Source organism: Rutidosis leptorrhynchoides, chromosome 3, assembly GCF_046630445.1.
Source record: "Rutidosis leptorrhynchoides isolate AG116_Rl617_1_P2 chromosome 3, CSIRO_AGI_Rlap_v1, whole genome shotgun sequence".
Classification (NCBI taxonomy): domain Eukaryota; kingdom Viridiplantae; phylum Streptophyta; class Magnoliopsida; order Asterales; family Asteraceae; genus Rutidosis; species Rutidosis leptorrhynchoides.
Window position 1 is genome coordinate 422,244,563 of NC_092335.1, and position 20,365 is coordinate 422,264,927.

General features: G+C 35.7%; 2 protein-coding genes across 2 annotated transcripts; both read right to left on the minus strand.

Moving 5' to 3' along the window:
• Positions 1-3,851: 3,851 nt before the first annotated feature.
• On the minus strand, positions 3,852-6,139 carry LOC139897824 (cytochrome b6-f complex iron-sulfur subunit, chloroplastic-like). Its single transcript, XM_071880527.1, has 5 exons — positions 5,988-6,139; positions 5,604-5,851; positions 4,567-4,684; positions 4,196-4,378; positions 3,852-4,088 (listed from the first exon to the last, which is right to left on the minus strand). Exons 1-5 carry the CDS (start codon positions 6,021-6,023, stop codon positions 3,987-3,989), a joined length of 687 nt encoding a protein of 228 aa, XP_071736628.1. The 5' UTR covers positions 6,024-6,139; the 3' UTR covers positions 3,852-3,986.
• Positions 6,140-6,488: 349 nt separating this feature from the next.
• LOC139897825 (ubiquitin carboxyl-terminal hydrolase 14-like) lies at positions 6,489-13,017 on the minus strand. Its single transcript, XM_071880528.1, has 20 exons — positions 12,793-13,017; positions 11,883-12,054; positions 11,688-11,800; positions 11,254-11,590; positions 11,068-11,162; positions 10,561-10,694; positions 10,416-10,472; positions 10,254-10,331; positions 10,056-10,110; positions 9,930-9,971; positions 9,651-9,731; positions 9,377-9,575; positions 9,239-9,296; positions 9,027-9,149; positions 8,338-8,426; positions 8,163-8,252; positions 7,885-8,055; positions 7,672-7,790; positions 7,080-7,206; positions 6,489-6,943 (listed from the first exon to the last, which is right to left on the minus strand). Exons 1-20 carry the CDS (start codon positions 12,892-12,894, stop codon positions 6,765-6,767), a joined length of 2,421 nt encoding a protein of 806 aa, XP_071736629.1. The 5' UTR covers positions 12,895-13,017; the 3' UTR covers positions 6,489-6,764.
• Between the last annotated feature and the right edge of the window lie 7,348 nt (positions 13,018-20,365).

Consider the following 20,365-nt stretch of genomic DNA (forward strand, 5'->3'; position numbering starts at 1 on the left):
CTGTGAAAAGAATTTTTAGATACCTGAAAGGTACTCCTAACCTGGGTCTTTGGTATGCTAAAGACTCAGGGTTTGATCTAATTGGTTATACAGATGCAGACTATGCAGGTTGTAAGTTAGACAGAAAAAGCACATCTGGTGGTTGTCAATTGTTAGGTGGCAAATTGGTGAGCTGGTCAAGTAAAAAGCAGAATTCAGTTGCTACTTCAACAGCAGAAGCTGAATATGTAGCTGCAGGGAGTTGTTGTGCTCAATTGCTTTGGATGCAACATCAGTTATTGGATTTTGGATTATCATTAACCAAAACTCCAATCATGTGTGATAATGAAAGTGCTATTGCTATTACTGAAAATCCAGTGTTTCATTCCAGGACCAAGCACATAGAGATCAGACATCATTTTATAAGAGATTGTGTTGAGAAAGGCAAAGTGGTGTTAAAACATATTGGCACAAAAGATCAATTGGCAGATATTTTCACTAAAGCACTTCCTGAAGAAAGGCATTTTTATCTTCTTGGACAACTTGGAATGTTAAATCCATCAGCTGAAATGTTGTCCAGTAATGATATTTCTTGAGTCTGAATTATTTTCTTAGAGTCTGGGTGACGTAATATTGTTCAGAGTCTGGGAAAGTTTACTCAAGTGTATTTTTGTGTATAAATTTGTTTCCTTCTTTCGTCAAATAAAGTTTTTTTTAAATTTCGTTTTTAGGCTAAATTTTTTTTTTTTTTTTTTTTTTTACTTCCTAAAATAAAAGGGTCAAATTTGGTATTAATAAAGGGAGTTAATGGTAACTTTTTAAAAATTTTTGTCAGGAGTATTAATTTGATAATGATTGTGTCAATCTTTTTGATAACTTTCTGTTATGATGCATTGGGTCAATCTTGGCCGTGCAGACCAACCTGCAGATTCTGAGCAATCAGAGTCAAAGTTGTTACCCAAGAATTGAATTGAATTGAATTGTACAAATTGCCATTCTCGAGTATCTTTTCCGCCCTACACCGACACCGGGTTTAGTTGGCTCGGTAATTTTACTCGACGTGTGGTTGTTTCGAAACAGGGAACAACTTTGAATACACAAGCTTGTAACCCGCGGATGAACCGCACACTAGAGCCTTATTGGGGCTAAAACCAATAACGAGAGCCTTTTTGGTATCATTGGAATTAACGGTATACTCCATCCCATGATGTTACACAGACAGAGCAGGCAGAAGGGATGGATGAGGAAATCCCACTCAATTCAAACCCACCTTCTCCCACTGCTCAAGAACAAAATTCTTCATTAAACAACCTTGTGAGCTCACCAGCTCATACTGAGAATATTCACATGTCTGCAAACCTAGTTGTTCCAGCACCCATAGATACACATCAAACATCTATTAGGCAAGGTGCTGCAAGTACAACTCCACCACTTCTGCTAGAGGTTGGTGAGGGGAGTACTTTAACCCAGCCTGAACCTACTAGGATAGTGAGCTTGGATAACCTCATTACAGTTACTGAGCCAACCCCCTCAGATAACTTAACTCAAGTCCCAATCCTGGACTTATCAAACCAAACTCAAGACCAATCTATGGCTAAACCTACCTCAGACATCAGTCTGCCACCTCTCTCTCAAAATGTCCAATCCTTACACATTCTTGCACAGGCTGCCAATGCTTCATTCAGATCACAGGATGAAGTACAGGCCTCAAAAGCTTCTATGTCTAAGGATCAGCTTTCTTTACAACAGGAAGGCTGTGAGGACATACCAACCCTACCCTTATCTTCTGGCACTACATCTCAGACTGAGGCACCAGTCACTATGGTTGGCCTTCATCAGGCTTTGACCAAGTTGGCTAAGGAGTTTGATGACAAGCTCTCTGGTGTGCAGTCTAAGATTAATAATCTTAACTTTAATAATAATTTTGTATCAAAAGATGAGTTGTTGGAGGTAAGGAGGTTGGTTGGGGATATGCAGGGGTTGTCTAGTGCAGGTGATTCAGGGTCTGTTGCAGAAATTAATCACAGGTTGGCTGAGCTGGAGAAAAGGATGGTTGGTGTTGATGAACTGAGACAATGCTTTACTGGGTTTGCTTCTGATATTTGTTCCCTCAAAAATCAACAAACTGAAATTTGAAAGGTCATATCTTCTCTGCCTTTAGATGATGTCAAAAAGGGGGAGAAAAGAAAGAGGTCAGATGATGCAGGTACAGGTACTGCAGATGCAGGTTTTGTAAATGTTGAGGGGGGAGCAATCAAAGAGAGCTCACGTTGAGGGGGAGTTACAGGTTGAGGGGGAGAGTAATGATGGTGAAAGAATGGAAACTGAAACTGAGGTGATTGTTAATCAAAATCAAGTTGAAACTGGAGTTGTTGAACCTGTTGTTGATGTTTTAATGGTTGATGCTGGAGTTATTGCTAGAGATGTTGGTGTTCAAGTTTCTCAAATTCATGATCAAGCAGTTGTTGCATGTGTGAATCAAACAGGTACAGATGTTGGTACAAGTGGTGGTGTTGTTCAACCAAGTGATGATATACAGGTGAATGTTCAAGAGGGTGGTGATGGCAATGATCAAGAAAATGTTGTTATGGTTGCAGCTGCTCAAGACAAATTGAGGTTTTTAATGAACAAAAGATTCAGGTTTAAAAGGTATGAAGGAGATGTTGTCAGTGTTGAGATTGTGAAGATTGAAACTGAGGTGAATTTGTTATTAACCATGACCCATTTGTCTGATAGAAGAATAAAGGTGAAAGTGAGTCATATTTTGAGACTTGGTTTTTGTGAATGGAGAGGGTTGGCTATTTGTATTCAAAGATGTGAGGGAGATAAGGAAATTGTTGATGAAGTGTTTAAGAAAGTTTGTAATTTAGTTCATCTTGTGTTTGAAGAAGGTTTTATTAGCTCGAAGGATTATGAAGTTTTCTGTAGTATGTTCAATTTGGAGATGAAAGAGAGAAGATTTAGAGGACATGTTGGTAGATACTCTGTTCCAGAACATTTGCAGTTCATTGATGAATGTTATGTTGAATATTTAGATGCTCTGATGATTAAAACGTCTAGAAACCAAAGGATGCTGATTAGAGTAGAGCAGTTTGAAGGTGCTGACATTAACTTGTTGCTTGGACTGTTAACTAGGTGTACGAATGAACAGAATCATCCTTTTCGGGTTAAATTGTTGAAACATTTGGAAGGTAAGTTGTTTATGTTGAAGAGCATTAAGTCAATGAAGAGCAAATGTAGGTTGATCGAAAAAGAGCTTGCAAAACTGAAGAAGTAGAAAGGGTAGTTTTTGACATCATCAGATAGGGGGAGATTGTTGGAATAAGATCTGATGAGTCAAAATGTTTTGCAGGAAGTTAGAGTCTGGAAGTTAGAGTCTGGAGATGCAAGTTGCAGAATCTGTTTGTGTGAACGGTTTAATTACTTGGTAAAGAAGCTATGGGAATTCTGGAGATCTGGATAAATATTTAGAAGATCACGTTTTGATTTGATATTATCTCTAGAAGATAAACACTGATTTGTTTAGAATATTAATAAGTTTTAGTTTATCTTTTCCTATCTTTTAGTCAAGTAGTTTTGGAAACCAAATCTTGGAGATTTGGTTTAACCTTGTATAAATAGGGGTACGATGTTCATTGTATTTTGTATCTCTCAAGCACGATTACTTTGTCTTTCATATTATATATCATTCGTGTTCTCTCAATTTTGTTCATATAATTTGTATCTATTGTTTATTGAGAGTTTAGTGTTCATAATCAAGTTATTGTGAACTAATATTTACCTCTCTCATACTCCACTTATGTGAGATTGAGTTTTGTTGCTGATGTGTTATACAACGTTCGAGTATACATAACCAATTTATGAGAAGCAAATAATATATAATATAATATAATATATTATTGGTGGGCATTTGACATACTCATAAACTTGTGTACAAGAAATAAAACGTTAAGTTGTGTGTACATATTTTGATTCTCAAACCAAGAATCCCAGAATTAATCAAGAATCTAAGACCACCATGGAGCATCACCAGTTCTGAAATCTGTTTCAGTCCATGGAACAAACACAACTTTCCCATCATCAATATCCGCATGAGCCAATGCTAATGACTGTTAACACAAATAATAAAATTAATAAAAATTGAAATTCTATTTATAAAAGCTTGTAAATTGGTCTTGTAGAAAAAGGAAAAAAAAGGGTTATAGAATTATTTTACCAAAGGAGCAGGACCCCTAACAACTTTGCCTTGGTTGTTGTATTGAGAACCATGGCATGGGCACATAAACTTGTTCTCTGCCTTGTTCCATGGCACCACACACCCCAAATGGGTGCACACCGCGTTGATTCCGTATGTCGCTAATGTTTTGTCATTCTCGACCACTAGGTATGTTGGGTCTCCCTACAAGTTTTCATAGTTGATAAACCAACATTTATTTATTTACTTTAATAAGAAAAATCTTTAGACAAATTTGACATTAACAGTAAGGTCTCAACTTTCAATCTTACAGAAATGATGAATAAGTATTTTGAACACTAGCTGTTAACGGTTAGAGGAAATTGTTATTATAAGAAAGTAAGAGTTTGCACCTTTAGACCTTGAGAAAGGGTACGGTCACCAGGTCCATGGGTCTTAAGCCATTCTGTTGCAATAATATCGTTTCCAAGAGCATCTTTAGCTGGGGTACCACCACCGCCACCTCCTGAACTGTTTTACACGACCATCGAATTATAATTCAGCAAAAAAAAAAAAAAAAAAGAAACAGAATGTCGAACTTAATAAGATGTAGAATCATTTCTTTTTGGAACACTTGGCTAATTAAGTCGTCGTAATTTTTCAAACGTCTCGCTTGCTTTTACAATATATCTACTGTTCTAAAAGAATAAGAGCTTCCAGTTTACACTAGTGATCCTAATAACCATCCGGGCATAGCCTGGGTGGCCAGGGTGCCCCGCAAACGTCCAGTTGACCAAGTCAAATGGCTGTTCATCTCAAATAAGGCGAAGGTTCGATTCTTGAATCGGCCACCATTTGTGCTTGGCGCTGGAACAGGGGTTGGTTCCGACCACACTTGCCTGGGACTGCACACGACCCGGTAGGCAGTTGGCATCCAAAGGGTGCACGGGGTTAAAGGTTCCCCGCCGATCTAACCTTTTTTCATCTCAAACACTAGTGATCCTAACAAGTCAGTCTGTAAATAGCATTACTTATATATATTGTATATAAGAGAACGTTTATGGATTTTATCTTTATCAAATAAGCAGTAGATAATCAATGGTAACAGAACACAATAAAGAAAAAATGCCTAGACTCTCTTTCACTGCAACAGGACACGATCACGCGATGATCAAGTAAATAGTTGTGCAAGTTTTGACAATTTTGCTTATTAAAGGACTTATAAGAGTGTAAACTTATTACAATGAAATAAGCAGTTTGAAAAGGCAACGACCAAACTATCTAGGCGACTATTTATTTCACCCTACTGGGTAAAACATTGGTAGTTTACTCTACTCAGATAGTCGCCCAAAACAAGAATGATAATTAGTTGAATCAAAACAATATAAGTAAATTTGGGATTGCTCATTTTTAAAACTTGATTAAATAAGAGATGAAAGCATAAACTGACCCAGGTGGGACGAGAAAATAGGTGTAAGGATACAACATCCCTGTGGTCGGAAGACCGATAGCACCTAAAAGCAGCAAGTTCATTAGCTTCCTTTTTTCCATATCCGGAACTCGATCAGCCGGGATGCTTCCTGCTTGACACGTCACAGTCATCATTCTTTGGCTCTTGTCAGTTGCAGCAGCTGATGATGATGATTTGGCTATTAGTCCTTGAGACGGTGAGAACAACCCATTGTTACCGGATCGCAACTGTGATTCAATCAAAATAAATATATTATTGTTATTATTAGCAACCAAACCATTAAATTAAATTTGAAGTTTATTTGGTTTAGTGAATTTATATAAACTTGTAAGCTGAAGAATTTAGATTAGTTAAATATAATACCTGAGAAGTAGCAGGAGAGAGAGTAAAGGCAGCCATGGAAACGGAAGTGGTGGTAGAACAGAATTGAAATTGAAATAAGAAAAGATGTAAAACAAGTGATAATAATACGCGGGTGGATAAAGGAATGGTGGATGGGAATAACCTTGTTGCATATCCACATATTCCAGATATCACCTTTTCTTTAACAAAAAATTAAATAAAAAAGTACACGTTATGTGATTGTTTTTACTAGGATGTAGATATATATGCAAAATGAGAGGTGATTTACTTTTTAATCTGTGATCTTTTATGACTTTTTTCTTGATCAGTCAAAGATGTACATTGTTACTAAGATTCAAACGCTAGATTTTTATTTTTTATTTTAAGATGTTAGCCATTGGACTATGCCGTGACGTTTAAAAGCAAATAAAGTGTATAATCTAAATACGTATAATTTCTACCATTTTAGGCTGTCTACGTAACGTAACTTCTGGCACATTTAAGTTTTAAAGGAGTTCTTTGCAAAAGGGCTGATAAATTGAATCTCAAGCACAAATATTGAAGGAAAGCCAAACCACAGATTTTTTGAACTTCGGAATCCTAAACCGTTTATAGCACCAGTATATGATCCCATAAAAACGAGAAAAGAGCGAAAACTTAAACATTGATGAAGCCAATATCTACTCTAATCCCCCACCTCCTATCCTCTCTATCAAACACAAACCAAAGTCACATAGAGTACAAGAAAGATTCACGAAAGACAGCCAAGTCAAATGGTTCCAAAACATGATTCAAACTTTATTCTTGAATCCTCTCATAGAAGTAGAGGTAAGCCAGGTCTTTTGGAGGGTCTTTAGAAACACCAACTTTATCATCGTTAAAAATCACCCACCTTCCTTCTTTGTACACGTGAGCTACATAGTGCCCGCACAGTGTCGACGTACCGATGTGGCTCACCAGCCCAATTAATCGATATTCTGCAAAACCAACGGTTCATTCAGTCACACAAAAATGTACGTTTGGTTTCTTCAAACGTTACATGCCATGACCCAATTAAGCATTTTATTTAAATTAATTAAAGTATGAATATGAAAAAGGTTGAGAAAAACTAACTTCCGCTCCCATCGGGTAATGTAGCATCAACAGTAGGTGCGCTGCTTGATGTAGCATCCATATCTGTGGGCCCAGATGCAGAAGTGGGATTAAAAATCCAATCTGTTGCTTTCTCAATGTCACCACCCTGTAGTAATAAACATACACAAGGGGATATTAACAAGGTTGCAAAAATCAATACTCGATGAGTACTCGGTCGAGGTAGAGAGTACTCGGCAACTCAGATGAAGTACTCGGATGTTGACCAAGTTTGACTTTAACCGAGTTTTAGACGTTTTTGACCCATTTTCAGTAACCCCAAATTTTGACAGATTTTTCGAACAACCCGAGTTTGACCAAGTTTTACCAAATTTTGACCAAGTTTGACCGAGTTTGACTTAGACCGAGTTCTTAACGTTTTTGACCGATTTTCAGTAACCCCAAATTTTGACAGATTTTCCAAACAACCCCGAGTTTGACCAAGTTTGACCAATTTTGACCGAGTTTGACTAAGGACACGCCGAGTACTCCCCGAGTTGCAAAAACCCGAGTTCTTCAACCCTGGATATCAGAAATGGATAATAAACTGTAATAACAGAAGGGATAAGATTACCGAAGCCTTCAAAGCCTTGCGCACTACATCTTCTTCAAATCCAAAGGACACCATTGTAGCAACTTTTGTTGGATCAACCTCATCGTTTTTCGCCACTTTTTGAATAGGAGCATCAATGTCTAAGAAGTACATAAAAATGGAGATAAAGGTCTTACCTATAAAAACGTAATTTGAAATTTAAATTAAACGCAAGCATATGATCTGAAGTGAAACCTGGATCATCCATGTGAGAGAGTAACCAGTTCATTGCTTCTTCCACCCCAGCATTTGAAGTATTGATTGCAGCCTTTTGACAGTGAAGATGGTTGAATCCCATTCCAGCAAGTTGAGATACTATATCTTCGTTAGGCTGAAGCTTAGCCGATTCTTCCTCTCCCCCAGAAGCTACATCGTAGTATAAGATAATCATTTGAGAAAATAATGGTGTTTAAAGGAGATGTGAAAAAGGTTAATTAAATTAGAAACACTATTTAGTGGAGGACATCACATACCATCTTCAGGTAACAATTCTTCACCAGGCTGAAGGCCTTTGCTACGCATGTGACTAATGTCTATGATATCATCAACATCAACGTACACATCTGAAAGCCAACCAAAAATATGTTGATATGAAGTAACAAAAGTTTATACCAATACCAACTATATATATAAAGAATAGTGTTGTACCAAGCTTTTTCGGGACCCAACCGGCTTCCATAACAAACTTTCTCATATGCAACACCAAATAATCAGGGAACGAAGTCAGACCTGCAGTCCTATTACAAGCAAGAGCAGCAGCCAAAAATTTTATAAGTATAAAACATGTATGGATGATATATATTATTGCTTCACAAAACAGATCTAGAAAAGCAGCCTTGGAAGATACAACATGATAGTGATCAGGCAAAAAAACAAAGCCTATACGAAGGAAAGTAAAATGAGTGGGACATGCAACGACATAGGAACAAAACGAACAGTTCAAAGTGCGGGTCAAAACAGGCTGGATTGTGTTGGGTTGATACAAAACACTGTGTGCAAAATCTATAACTTTAGCTTACAAGCATTAAATGAAATAAATATGATTACAAGCAACAACGCCAACAATTAGAAGATTTATAAGTCCATTTATTGTTGTAAACAATCAGTGTAACGAATTGATAACAGAAACTATATTGGTTCAGTTATTATCCAAATTTTTTTTTTAATAAAAAAGTGTTAAGACACTAAAACACCATTTTGGCGTCTTCCTGCCATAGATTAGTAGCCATTATAGCATAGACGAATCAACCCATTTGTAAGTATGGGTCAAAATAGGCACCTATATTTTAAACAATAAGATATTAACGAAAAGGGAGCAAAACAGAAAGATTACTTACTTGATTGCAGTTGTCCTATCTTTTAAAGCAGTGCTATAGAAACCCTGGACCTCCTCTGGATGAGAAAAGCTATCCAGACAATCACTTAATGGGACCCTCGGGCGTACAATTTCATCCGAAGACCTATCGCCAATAAAAACTCTTTTCATCAATTTTGCGTTCTTGAAAAATGTACAAAAAAAACACAAAAACCCAAACTATATTTCACTTACATTTCCTTTCCCTCTGCCTCTTTCTGTGCCTTCAATTTATGAAACTCTTCTAGCTCCCCTGAAATATATAGTATAGATAATGAATAAAATAAACTAGAATTACAATTATAGCCAGTAAGGTAAGACGTGTTGACTTACTTTTGTTAGTAGCTTTCTCAAGTGGAATATTCAAGGAAAGAATGTAGTCGTTTCTCTTATTATAAGCAACCTTCCCAGAAGGACACTGAAGGCGCTCTTCAATACCAAACTTGAAGCTCCTTGCGGGGTCCATATCGGGGTTACCAGTATTGATTCGCTCAACTTGATCAATCAAATGAAGAAAAAACTCTAGCGCATCCTATCATATAATATAGCTTCAGCCTACATAATAATGAGCAAGCAAAATACAGTAATTGCAGAGGCATTAATATACCTGCTGACGCATGGTTGAAAATTCGGGATGACTGGCTGCGATTACTGACTTGAACATTCTGGGACGAATACCTTCTTGTTTCTTGAAGAGGAAAAAGAAAACAATGTGTTAGTTGTAGTAGATACATGATTTGCAAAATATGCAAAACAGTGAAGTACATCATAAAACACAAAACAAAAGAGAAAACATCATATCAAAGATTTATTCATAATGAAGTTAATATTCATCAACAAACGAGCAAACACATGAAACTGCAAATAAACCTAGTCTTAAACTTACAGCACTTAAAGATGACTCCACATCATTTGCAGCATCATCATTCTGAATAGTAAACAATTGATGGATAAGGCACGATAAGAGACTAAAAAATGGAAAATAGAAATTTAGTTAAAATCCTCAATATACCTGCACAGCTGGAACAGAATATTTACCAGAAAGAAGACCATAAGCAAGTTTCGTTCTGCCAAAACAATAAAGTATATCAGACATGATGGTAAATCTCTCACAAACTTAGTTAAAAGTTTCTTGGCCATTATCTATAAGTGAGAGTCTTTTTTCCTTCAAAAGTATTATATATACGTTATTTATGCAATAATAACTTACAACTGCATATTCAGGTCTACAGTTGGATCAGCAGGAGCAACACCAAAAGCTGATTTCAAACTTTGGTTCTTGTAGTACCTGGCAAAGGTGAATAGAAGACAACATGAATAATGTGGAAACTGGATAATTATGAAAATCATTATAAAGCAATAGTATACGAACCGTGAACAAAATGAATTAGTTGAAAAGATAACTTGCATAGTTGCAGCCAAATAGCAACTGCATGAGATGAAACGAAACAATGAGGCATTAGCACAAACAACAAAAGTTTTTACAATAATATTTAATTTAAAAGAATCAACATTACCTGTTACCAAGATTAGTAAGTCCTGTATACCCAGGTCCAAAAAGTGGTTCAACTTCCTTTCCACTTTCCTGAATCCGATTCCAGTCAAAGTTGGTGTTCTGGTCGAGTTCCTTTTCAGCTGTTGTCATTTCGGTCTGAAAAGTTTACATTCAATTTAGTGTTAAGCAAAATGTTTTATGAGTGTATCAGATGCCATATATATAAATGGTACAATCATCTAAGTGCCAAACGTCATAAGTTTTAAGACTACTAAAACAACAAAAATAAAGGATGCCAATATGTCTTAAATGTATTTTCACTGCAACCGTTTCTGCATTAACACGCTCATAAGCCGTAATCAACACCTAACCTTACTGTTTCATAATTTGGGGATTCTTAAGGAATCAGACTACTTTCCATCAAGTGAAATAAAAAAATTCCAAATAAACTACGTAGTTCGTATGATACAATCTATAAAAATGTAAAAACGAAAAGAACCTACTTAGTATTAAATAGTGTGATACAAACCTTTTGCAAGGAGGAAAAATCAATGCCAAAAAATGCCAGATGATCCGCCAAAAGCGGATCAGTCACACTTTCATCCTCCGGATAAGAAAAAACATCTGAACTGCCAAAATACATAACTCAAAATTATATTCGAATAAATAAAAAATTCATAACCAGACCAAATTAAATTAAACAAGGTAACATTACCTGCTCCTTCAAGATCAGAAGTTATTGTCCCCAGCTTTACAGCAAGAGGATAATGAGTTTCATTGTAATGTTCAATGGCATGATTATTACCACCACTCCCATCCCAAAGTTTCCGCCCACACAGGATCATTCCATCAGTTAAATTCAACCATAAATTGTCAGTTTTGTCACATTTTGCACATTTCCATCCAGATGGAGGAATTATAACAGCATTATCTATCTGTTTTAAAGTCAAAGCATGTTGACTAACGAGCTTCTTATCAGCTGTCCAAGTTGCAACTTGCTCCTTTCGTTCAGCACCCTCTGCAATTAAAACTGCATCAACTGCCAGTCGTACCTGTACAAAAACAATAACTAACCATTTGGAAACTGCACAATCTATGGATCTTGTAGATCTTTCAATTGAAAAAAAAAAGTAAAGATAAAGATAAAACCTTCTCTGGCAAAGCCACTGATGGAAAAGGAAAAGTTGTGTAATCTGGCAAAATTACAATGCTGTAAGTTTCATCATATTCAGGTTCTTGGTTATCAAATCCTCCATCAACACCTAACAAAACAGACCATATACTAATATCAATCATAATACTTCATTAAACAATTCATTAAAGAATTGGAAGAGGATTAATTACCGATAGCCAAGAGAGTAGGTTTCTTCAAAGGTCTATCTTCAGGAATTGGCTTCTTTGTTTGTTTAATATGCAAATAAACTGGATTACCAGTTTTCTCGAAATTCCATCCAACATATTCCTTTCCAAATGCAAGAAACGTGTTCATATCCACATACAATCCGCCTTCAGATTTCTAAACCATTATAAACACATGTTAATAGGATACCAGAAACAATTGTACATAGAACAGCACACGTCAAACGTTTATAAAACTGATTTACAATTAGGTGATACTTCAAACGATATACGAATAAGGTACAAAAATTCAAAGGAAGACTACACACCAAGTCTTTCCTTTCTAGATCACACAGAGATTACAGACAATTAGAGTCATACATGCATTATAACTTCTCAGTAACAGTTAGTAACAACCTGAAGTAACTTTATAACTTGATGATATTTAGAATATTCGCATTAATTAAGTTTGCAGTCAACAACCAAACTTTGGATCCTGAAAAGAACCAGTATCTTCTTACTTCAATTATACATACGGCATGTCATACGACATCATTATGCACATATTTAAAACTATGATACCATCACACTAAACCCTAGCAGTGTAAACTAATCAAAACTGACCTTCCATCTACCTAAGCATTGCTACTTCATCTACTTTCATAAGCCATATTACAGCATTATCAACGCATATACACTATTCAAACAAACAAAACATCTATCCAGATTCCAGTATCCATGAAAATTACAAGTACTACAACACAATTAAGTTTAACATCTATAAACATACTGAGCCTCTCGAAAGTTAAACACCGTAAACTGTTACTTGCGAATCATGAAATAGATAGAAATCAATACAGAACATGCATATATCATCATTATAAACCCTAGTAGTAGTAAAAGAACGAAATTATACCGGTGTATCGAAACTGATACAGCATTCCTGCTTATAAATTCGATTCGTAGGTTCCGGAATACGAACCCTAGATAAATTCGTTCGAAGCAGTTCCATCTCCATATTAATCTGTTTCGAATTATACTGTTTTGATTTGTAGTTTTATTAATTGATTGTTTACAGACGGTCTGAGTTTACGTGTGTATTTTGTGCCCTAATTTAGAGCGCCGGAAATGAAACTTCTCTGCGTTCTGTGTGTGGTGATTTCTTGGAAAGCAGTCCTTCCTACTGTTAAATTCTACACGCCATAGATATTCGATTTTTCACAAATGGTCCCTCTAATTTGTACGGTTTTTCTATTAGCGTCTTGTATTATTTTTTAATAACATCAAAGTGTTTCCAATATAATTGGGCCACTTGAGAAGTACTGTACCACCTACTAGGTCCATTGGACTTATCTAAGCCCGACAAACATTTATGTTATTACCTTTTAGAGTTTTTCTAACCACTTAGAGCTACGACGCTGCATAAAAAAACTTTTAAAATTCAATAACCGCCGTTTTAAAGTCAAATGTAATCGCCATATATAAGTTCTTTTAGCACCTTAAGAAATATCTTAAAAGATGTTATTAGAACAATTCTATTCTATTTTATCGTCTATGCATCGAATCATCAATTATACACTCACATTTCTAATAGACTCAAAATTTTGGTGCAATGTATGTCTGTACATTACAAGTTTGAAATTTACACATATGACAGAATTTATAAAAAAGATAGAGTGAATTTCCTTAGATTTCATATCTAACATGACGCTATGATGTAGGATCTGATCCATTAACTGCTGGATTAACACCCATTGGGCTGCACGATTTTATTGAGCGTGGGTTTGGAGAATTTGTTGGGCCTAGAAGAAAGCTGGAAGATTTTGAATTGTTGGGGCCTGGAAGATTACGTAGGCAATAAGGCTGGCAGAATATGGTGTTTATTTTGTTTCCTATTTTGTGTTTATTTCTTTCTATTAATTAAGGATTGTTTTGTTAGCAATAAACCCCATTATATTATTATTTTTATTTACATGAGTAAACACAGATAAACCGTGAAGGTTTTTGTCATTCAACCGCGAAAGTTTTAACAGTTGATCCGAGAAGGATTAACTATTATCTTGTTATTATTGTTTAGCGCGATCCTTCTGCACTATTTGGTATCAGATTTCAGGCATGGCTGAACTTGTTTAGCAAAGAAGAACTCGCGTAGATGGCAGTGGCAGAAACACCGAAAGAGGCAACTACGTCGATCTACGTGATGAATAAATTGATCGTCTTAATAGACGAATTGCTGAACTTGAACTCCATCATGAAAGGAAGTATAATAACTCTAAATTGACACCTGCTCGTGATGATCAATATAATTCATTTGGTCAGCCACGTCGAGGGTTTCACAAGGAATATCTATATGATCCCTTGAGTAATATAAGGATGAAAGTCGTGATCCCCGAGTTCACCGGAGAGGCACATCCTGATGACTTTCTTGATTGGTTGAGCATGATGGAGCGGGTATATGATGTAAAGGATATTTCGGAGAGCTAGAAGATGAAGTTTGTTGCCCTCAAACTCAGGAAACACGTTTCACTTTGGTGGGACCGTGTTAAGAAACAACGGGCTCTTGTCCGCAAATCCAAGGTAGCAACATGAGAGAAGATGAAAAGGTTCATGAAGAGTATTATCAAGTATCATAATTTGCATCAACGATTGATGAGCGTAGAGGAGCTTATTCATGAGTTTGCTAAATTACGTATGCAGTGCGATGTGAATGAAGCAGAAGAGTAGATTATAGCACGATTCGTAGGAACCCTTAAACCATAAATTGCTGATATGGTATGTTTACAACCCTATTGGACTTATACTGATGTTTGTAGGCTTGCTTTGAAGGTGGAAAGGAGACAACGTAAAGGAAAGACTAGCCTTCATTTTGGGTGAAAACAACCCCACCAAAGCCCACTTTTCCGCCTACTGAGAGGGGAAAAGAGGTAACCCGTACACTGACCCCTCCAAAACACACAAATTCGAAGTGTTATAAGTATCAAGGAATGGCACATTATGCTTGTGAATGCCCAATAAACACACCATTATCGTAAGGGATGAAACTGATGCGCGCCTTTATGATTTCGATGATGATAAAAAGGATATGCAGAACATACATAACATTAAGTATGAGGAAGTTGTGTATGCCGCCAAAGGAGAGGCCTTGGTAATTTGCAAATTTCTTAACAATTCAAGCATTACTCCAAATGATACGCATAATGATCCGTCTCAAAAACAGGCAAGCGTCTAGGCAAGAATCCTACCCGGTACTACGCGTCCCAGAATGCGTACTTCTTTTCTCGACATCTGTCTAACGTCATCTCGGGAATTTTACCACGCCGGGCAAATGGCAAGACCAAGAACCCGGATGACATACACAAAACCGGCACCATGCAGCCGGTCATGACAATCATAATCAAGCGTCACGAAACCAGTCATCATAATCACAACCGTGAAGAAACACTTGGAACAAGTGTTCGGTGAAGACCCACCCGGCTAGACTGAGAGCACCGTGATGCCTTAACCGGAATCAACCTGCCGTCAGTACCATCACGGCATTCCAACCCGACACGAAGATATTCTCCCGGGACAAGCACTCTGTCCCGAAGAAAGTGCACTATCCCGGAGAAAGTGCACTACCCCGGAAAAGACGCTCTGTCCCAGAATGATCACCTGATAACGGAACGAGCATGCAAGAAAGTTGCATGCCACGTCAGCCCGCAAATCTAGGGAAGTTCATTAGGATCTGTTATTCCCCACGAAAGAGATAGGTGCCACGTTGTAGTGACCCGAACTTTTCCATGTTTATATATATTAATTGAGATTGATGTTTACATGATTAAATGTTTCCAACATGTTAAGCAATCAAACTTGTTAAGACTTGATTAATTGAAATATGTTTCATATAGACAATTGACCACCCAAGTTGATCGGTGATTCACGAACGTTAAAACTTGTAAAAACTATATGATGACATATATATGGATATATATATATATATAGTTAACATGATACTATGATAAGAAAACATATCATAAAGTATATTAACAATGAACTACATATGTAAAAACAAGACTACTAACTTAATGATTTTTAAACGAGACATATATGTAACGATTATCGTTGTAAAGACATTTAATGTATATATATCATATTAAGAGATATTCATACATGATAATATCATGATAATATAATAATTTAAAATCTCATTTGATATTATAAACATTGGGTTAACAACATTTAACAAGATCGTTAACCTAAAGGTTTCAAAACAACACTTACATGTAACGACTAACGATGACTTAACGACTCATTTAAAATGTATATACATGTAGTGTTTTAATATGTATTTATACACTTTTGAAAGACTTCAATACACTTATCAAAATACTTCTACTTAACAAAAATGCTTACAATTACATCCTCGTTCAGTTTCATCAACAATTCTACTCGTATGCACCCGTATTCGTACACGTACAATACACAGCTTTTAGATGTATGTACTATTGGTATATACACTCCAATGATCAGCTCTTAGCAGCCCATGTGAGTCACCTAACACATGTGGGAACCATCATTTGGCAACTAGCATGAAATATCTCATAAAATTACAAAAATATGAGTAATCATTCATGACTTATTTACATGAAAACAAAATTACATATCCTTTATATCTAATCCATACACCAACGACCAAAAACACCTACAAACACTTTCATTCTTCAATTTTCTTCATCTAATTGATCTCTCTCAAGTTCTATCTTCAAGTTCTAAGTGTTCTTCATAAATTCCAAAAGTTCTAGTTTCATAAAATCAAGAATACTTTCAAGTTTGCTAGCTCACTTCCAATTTTGTAAGGTGATCATCCAACCTCAAGAAATCTTTGTTTATTACAGTAGGTTATCATTCTAATACAAGGTAATAATCATATTCAAACTTTGGTTCAATTTCTATAACTATAACAATCTTATTTCAAGTGATGATCTTACTTGAACTTGTTTTCGTGTCATGATTCTGCTTCAAGAACTTCGAGCCATCCAAGGATCCATTGAAGCTAGATCCATTTTTCTATTTTCCAGTAGGTTTATCCAAGGAAATTAAGGTAGTAATGATGTTCATAACATCATTCGATTCATACATATAAAGCTATCTTATTCGAAGGTTTAAACTTGTAATCACTAGAACATAGTTTAGTTAATTCTAAACTTGTTCGCAAACAAAAGTTAATCCTTCTAACTTGACTTTTAAAATCAACTAAACACATGTTCTATATCTATATGATATGCTAACTTAATGATTTAAAACCTGGAAACACGAAAAACACCGTAAAACCGGATTTACGCCGTCGTAGTAACACCGCGGGCTGTTTTGGGTTAGTTAATTAAAAACTATGATAAACTTTGATTTAAAAGTTGTTATTCTGAGAAAATGATTTTTATTATGAACATGAAACTATATCCAAAAATTATGGTTAAACTCAAAGTGGAAGTATGTTTTCTAAAATGGTCATCTAGACGTCGTTCTTTCGACTGAAATGACTACCTTTACAAAAACGACTTGTAACTTATTTTTCTGACTATAAACCTATACTTTTTCTGTTTAGATTCATAAAATAGAGTTCAATATGAAATCATAGCAATTTGATTCACTCAAAACGGATTTAGAATGAAGAAGTTATGGGTAAAACAAGATTGGATAATTTTTCTCATTTTAGCTACGTGAAAATTGGTAACAAATCTATTCCAACCATAACTTAATCAACTTGTATTGTATATTATGTAATCTTGAGATACCATAGACACGTATACAATGTTTCGACCTATCATGTCGACACATCTATATATATTTCGGAACAACCATAGACACTCTATATGTGAATGTTGGAGTTAGCTATACAGGGTTGAGGTTGATTCCAAAATATATATAGTTTGAGTTGTGATCAATACTGAGATACGTATACACTGGGTCGTGGATTGATTCAAGATAATATTTATCGATTTATTTCTGTACATCTAACTGTGGACAACTAGTTGTAGGTTACTAACGAGGACAGCTGACTTAATAAACTTAAAACATCAAAATATATTAAAAGTGTTGTAAATATATTTTGAACATACTTTGATATATATGTATATATTGTTATAGGTTCGTGAATCAACCAGTGGCCAAGTCTTACTTCCCGACGAAGTAAAAATCTGTGAAAGTGAGTTATAGTCCCACTTTTAAAATCTAATATTTTTGGGATGAGAATACATGCAGGTTTTATAAATGATTTACAAAATAGACACAAGTACGTGAAACTACATTCTATGGTTGAATTATCGAAATCGAATATGCCCCTTTTTATTAAGTCTGGTAATCTAAGAATTAGGGAACAGACACCCTAATTGACGCGAATCCTAAAGATAGATCTATTGGGCCTAACAAACCCCATCCAAAGTACCGGATGCTTTAGTACTTCGAAATTTATATCATATCCGAAGGGTGTCCCGGAATGATGGGGATATTCTTATATATGCATCTTGTTATTGTCGGTTACCAGGTGTTCACCATATGAATGATTTTTATCTCTATGTATGGGATGTGTTTTGAAATATGAAATCTTGTGGTCTATTGTTACGATTTGATATATATAGGTTAAACCTATAACTCACCAACATTTTTGTTGACGTTTAAAGCATGTTTATTCTCAGGTGAATATTAAGAGCTTCCGCTGTTGCATACTAAAATAAGGACAAGATTTGGAGTCCATGTTTGTATGATATTGTGTAAAAACTGCATTCAAGAAACTGATTTCGATGTAACATATTTGTATTGTAAACCATTATGTAATGGTCGTGTGTAAACAGGATATTTTAGATTATCATTATTTGATAATCTACGTAAAGCTTTTTAAACCTTTATTTATGAAATAAAGGTTATGGTTTGTTTTAAAAAGGAATGCAGTCTTTGAAAAACATCTCATATAGAGGTCAAAACCTCGCAACGAAATCAATTAATATGGAACGTTTTTAATCAATAAGAACGGGACATTTCAGTTGGTATCAGAGCGTTGGTCTTAGAGAACCAGAAAATTTGCATTAGTGTGTCTTATCGAGTTTGTTAGGATGCATTAGTGAGTCTGGACTTCGACCGTATTTTCTTTAAAAATGATTGCTTAACATTTTTGTTGGAAACTATATATTTTTAACATATGAATATTATGTGATATATTAATCTCTTAACGTGTTTGATATTATGTGATAGATGTCTACCTCTAGAACAAGTCCCATTGACTCACCTAATAATAATGAAGAGTCAAATGTAAATTGGAATGATTTGTGGACTGATTCACAAGTTCCCGAAGAGGAACCGGAAGAAGAGTCGGAACCGGAAGAAGAATCGGAACCGGAAGAAGAATCGGAACCGGATGAAGAAATAGAACCGGTGGGGGAAATAATAAAACGGTTAAGTAAAAGAAAATCCTCAACCAACCGACCAAAGTTAATTATGGTCAATGGTGCTTCCGCCAAGGAAGCAAAATATTGGGAGGATTACCAATTCTCCGATGAATCGGATTCCGACGAGAATTCCGATGATGTTATAGAAATTACCCCAACTGAATTTAAAAAGGCAAAAGAAAATAATAAGGGAAAGGGCATAAAAATAGAGAAATCTAATTCCAACCCCGATGAACTTTATATGTATCGTCAACCCCCGAAGTCCTTAAGTTGTAACAATGACCCGGGAACCTCTAAACCACCAGGTTTTTCTAAACCAATGTGGACAACGACGGCTCGTATTAGGGGAACATCATATATCCCTAGAAACTTGGCAAAACGAACCAAAACCGAAGAAGAAGAAACGAGCGAGTCGGAATAAGATAGTTGTATTCGTGTGGTGTAATATATGGAATATAGTGTTCTTATGCTTTATGATATATGTAAAAATTGCTTGTATTAATAAGTATTTTTTTTTATGAATCTAACTCTTGTCTATTTTACAGTTTAAAAACACAAAATGGATAGACAACCCAATATTTTAAGAGACCTACCCGGAGACATGATTGATGAAATCTTGTCTAGAGTCGGCCAGAATTCTTCGGCACAACTATTTAAGGCGAGATCAGTTTGTAAGACATTCGAAGAACGTTCCAAGAATGTCTTGGTTTATAAGAGACTTTCGTTTGAAAGATGGGGGATATCACATTGGGAAACCCATAAGTTACGATGTGTTTACTTTGACGCATATATTGCGGGGAACCCAAATGCTATTTTACGCAACGGGTTAAGAAATTATTTTGACTCAATATATCCGAATATTGGACTTCGTGATTTAGAAAAAGCGGCTAACATGCAACATAAAGAAGCATGTTATGCTTACGGATTAGTAATGTTCGCTTCTCACCAAAGTGAGAACAAGAACATCGGGCTACAACTATTAAACAAAACGTTTCCACAAGTGACGGAGTCGGTAATTGGGGTAAGAAATGAGGTTTTTAGATTATTACGGGACTGTTGGACATTACGTAA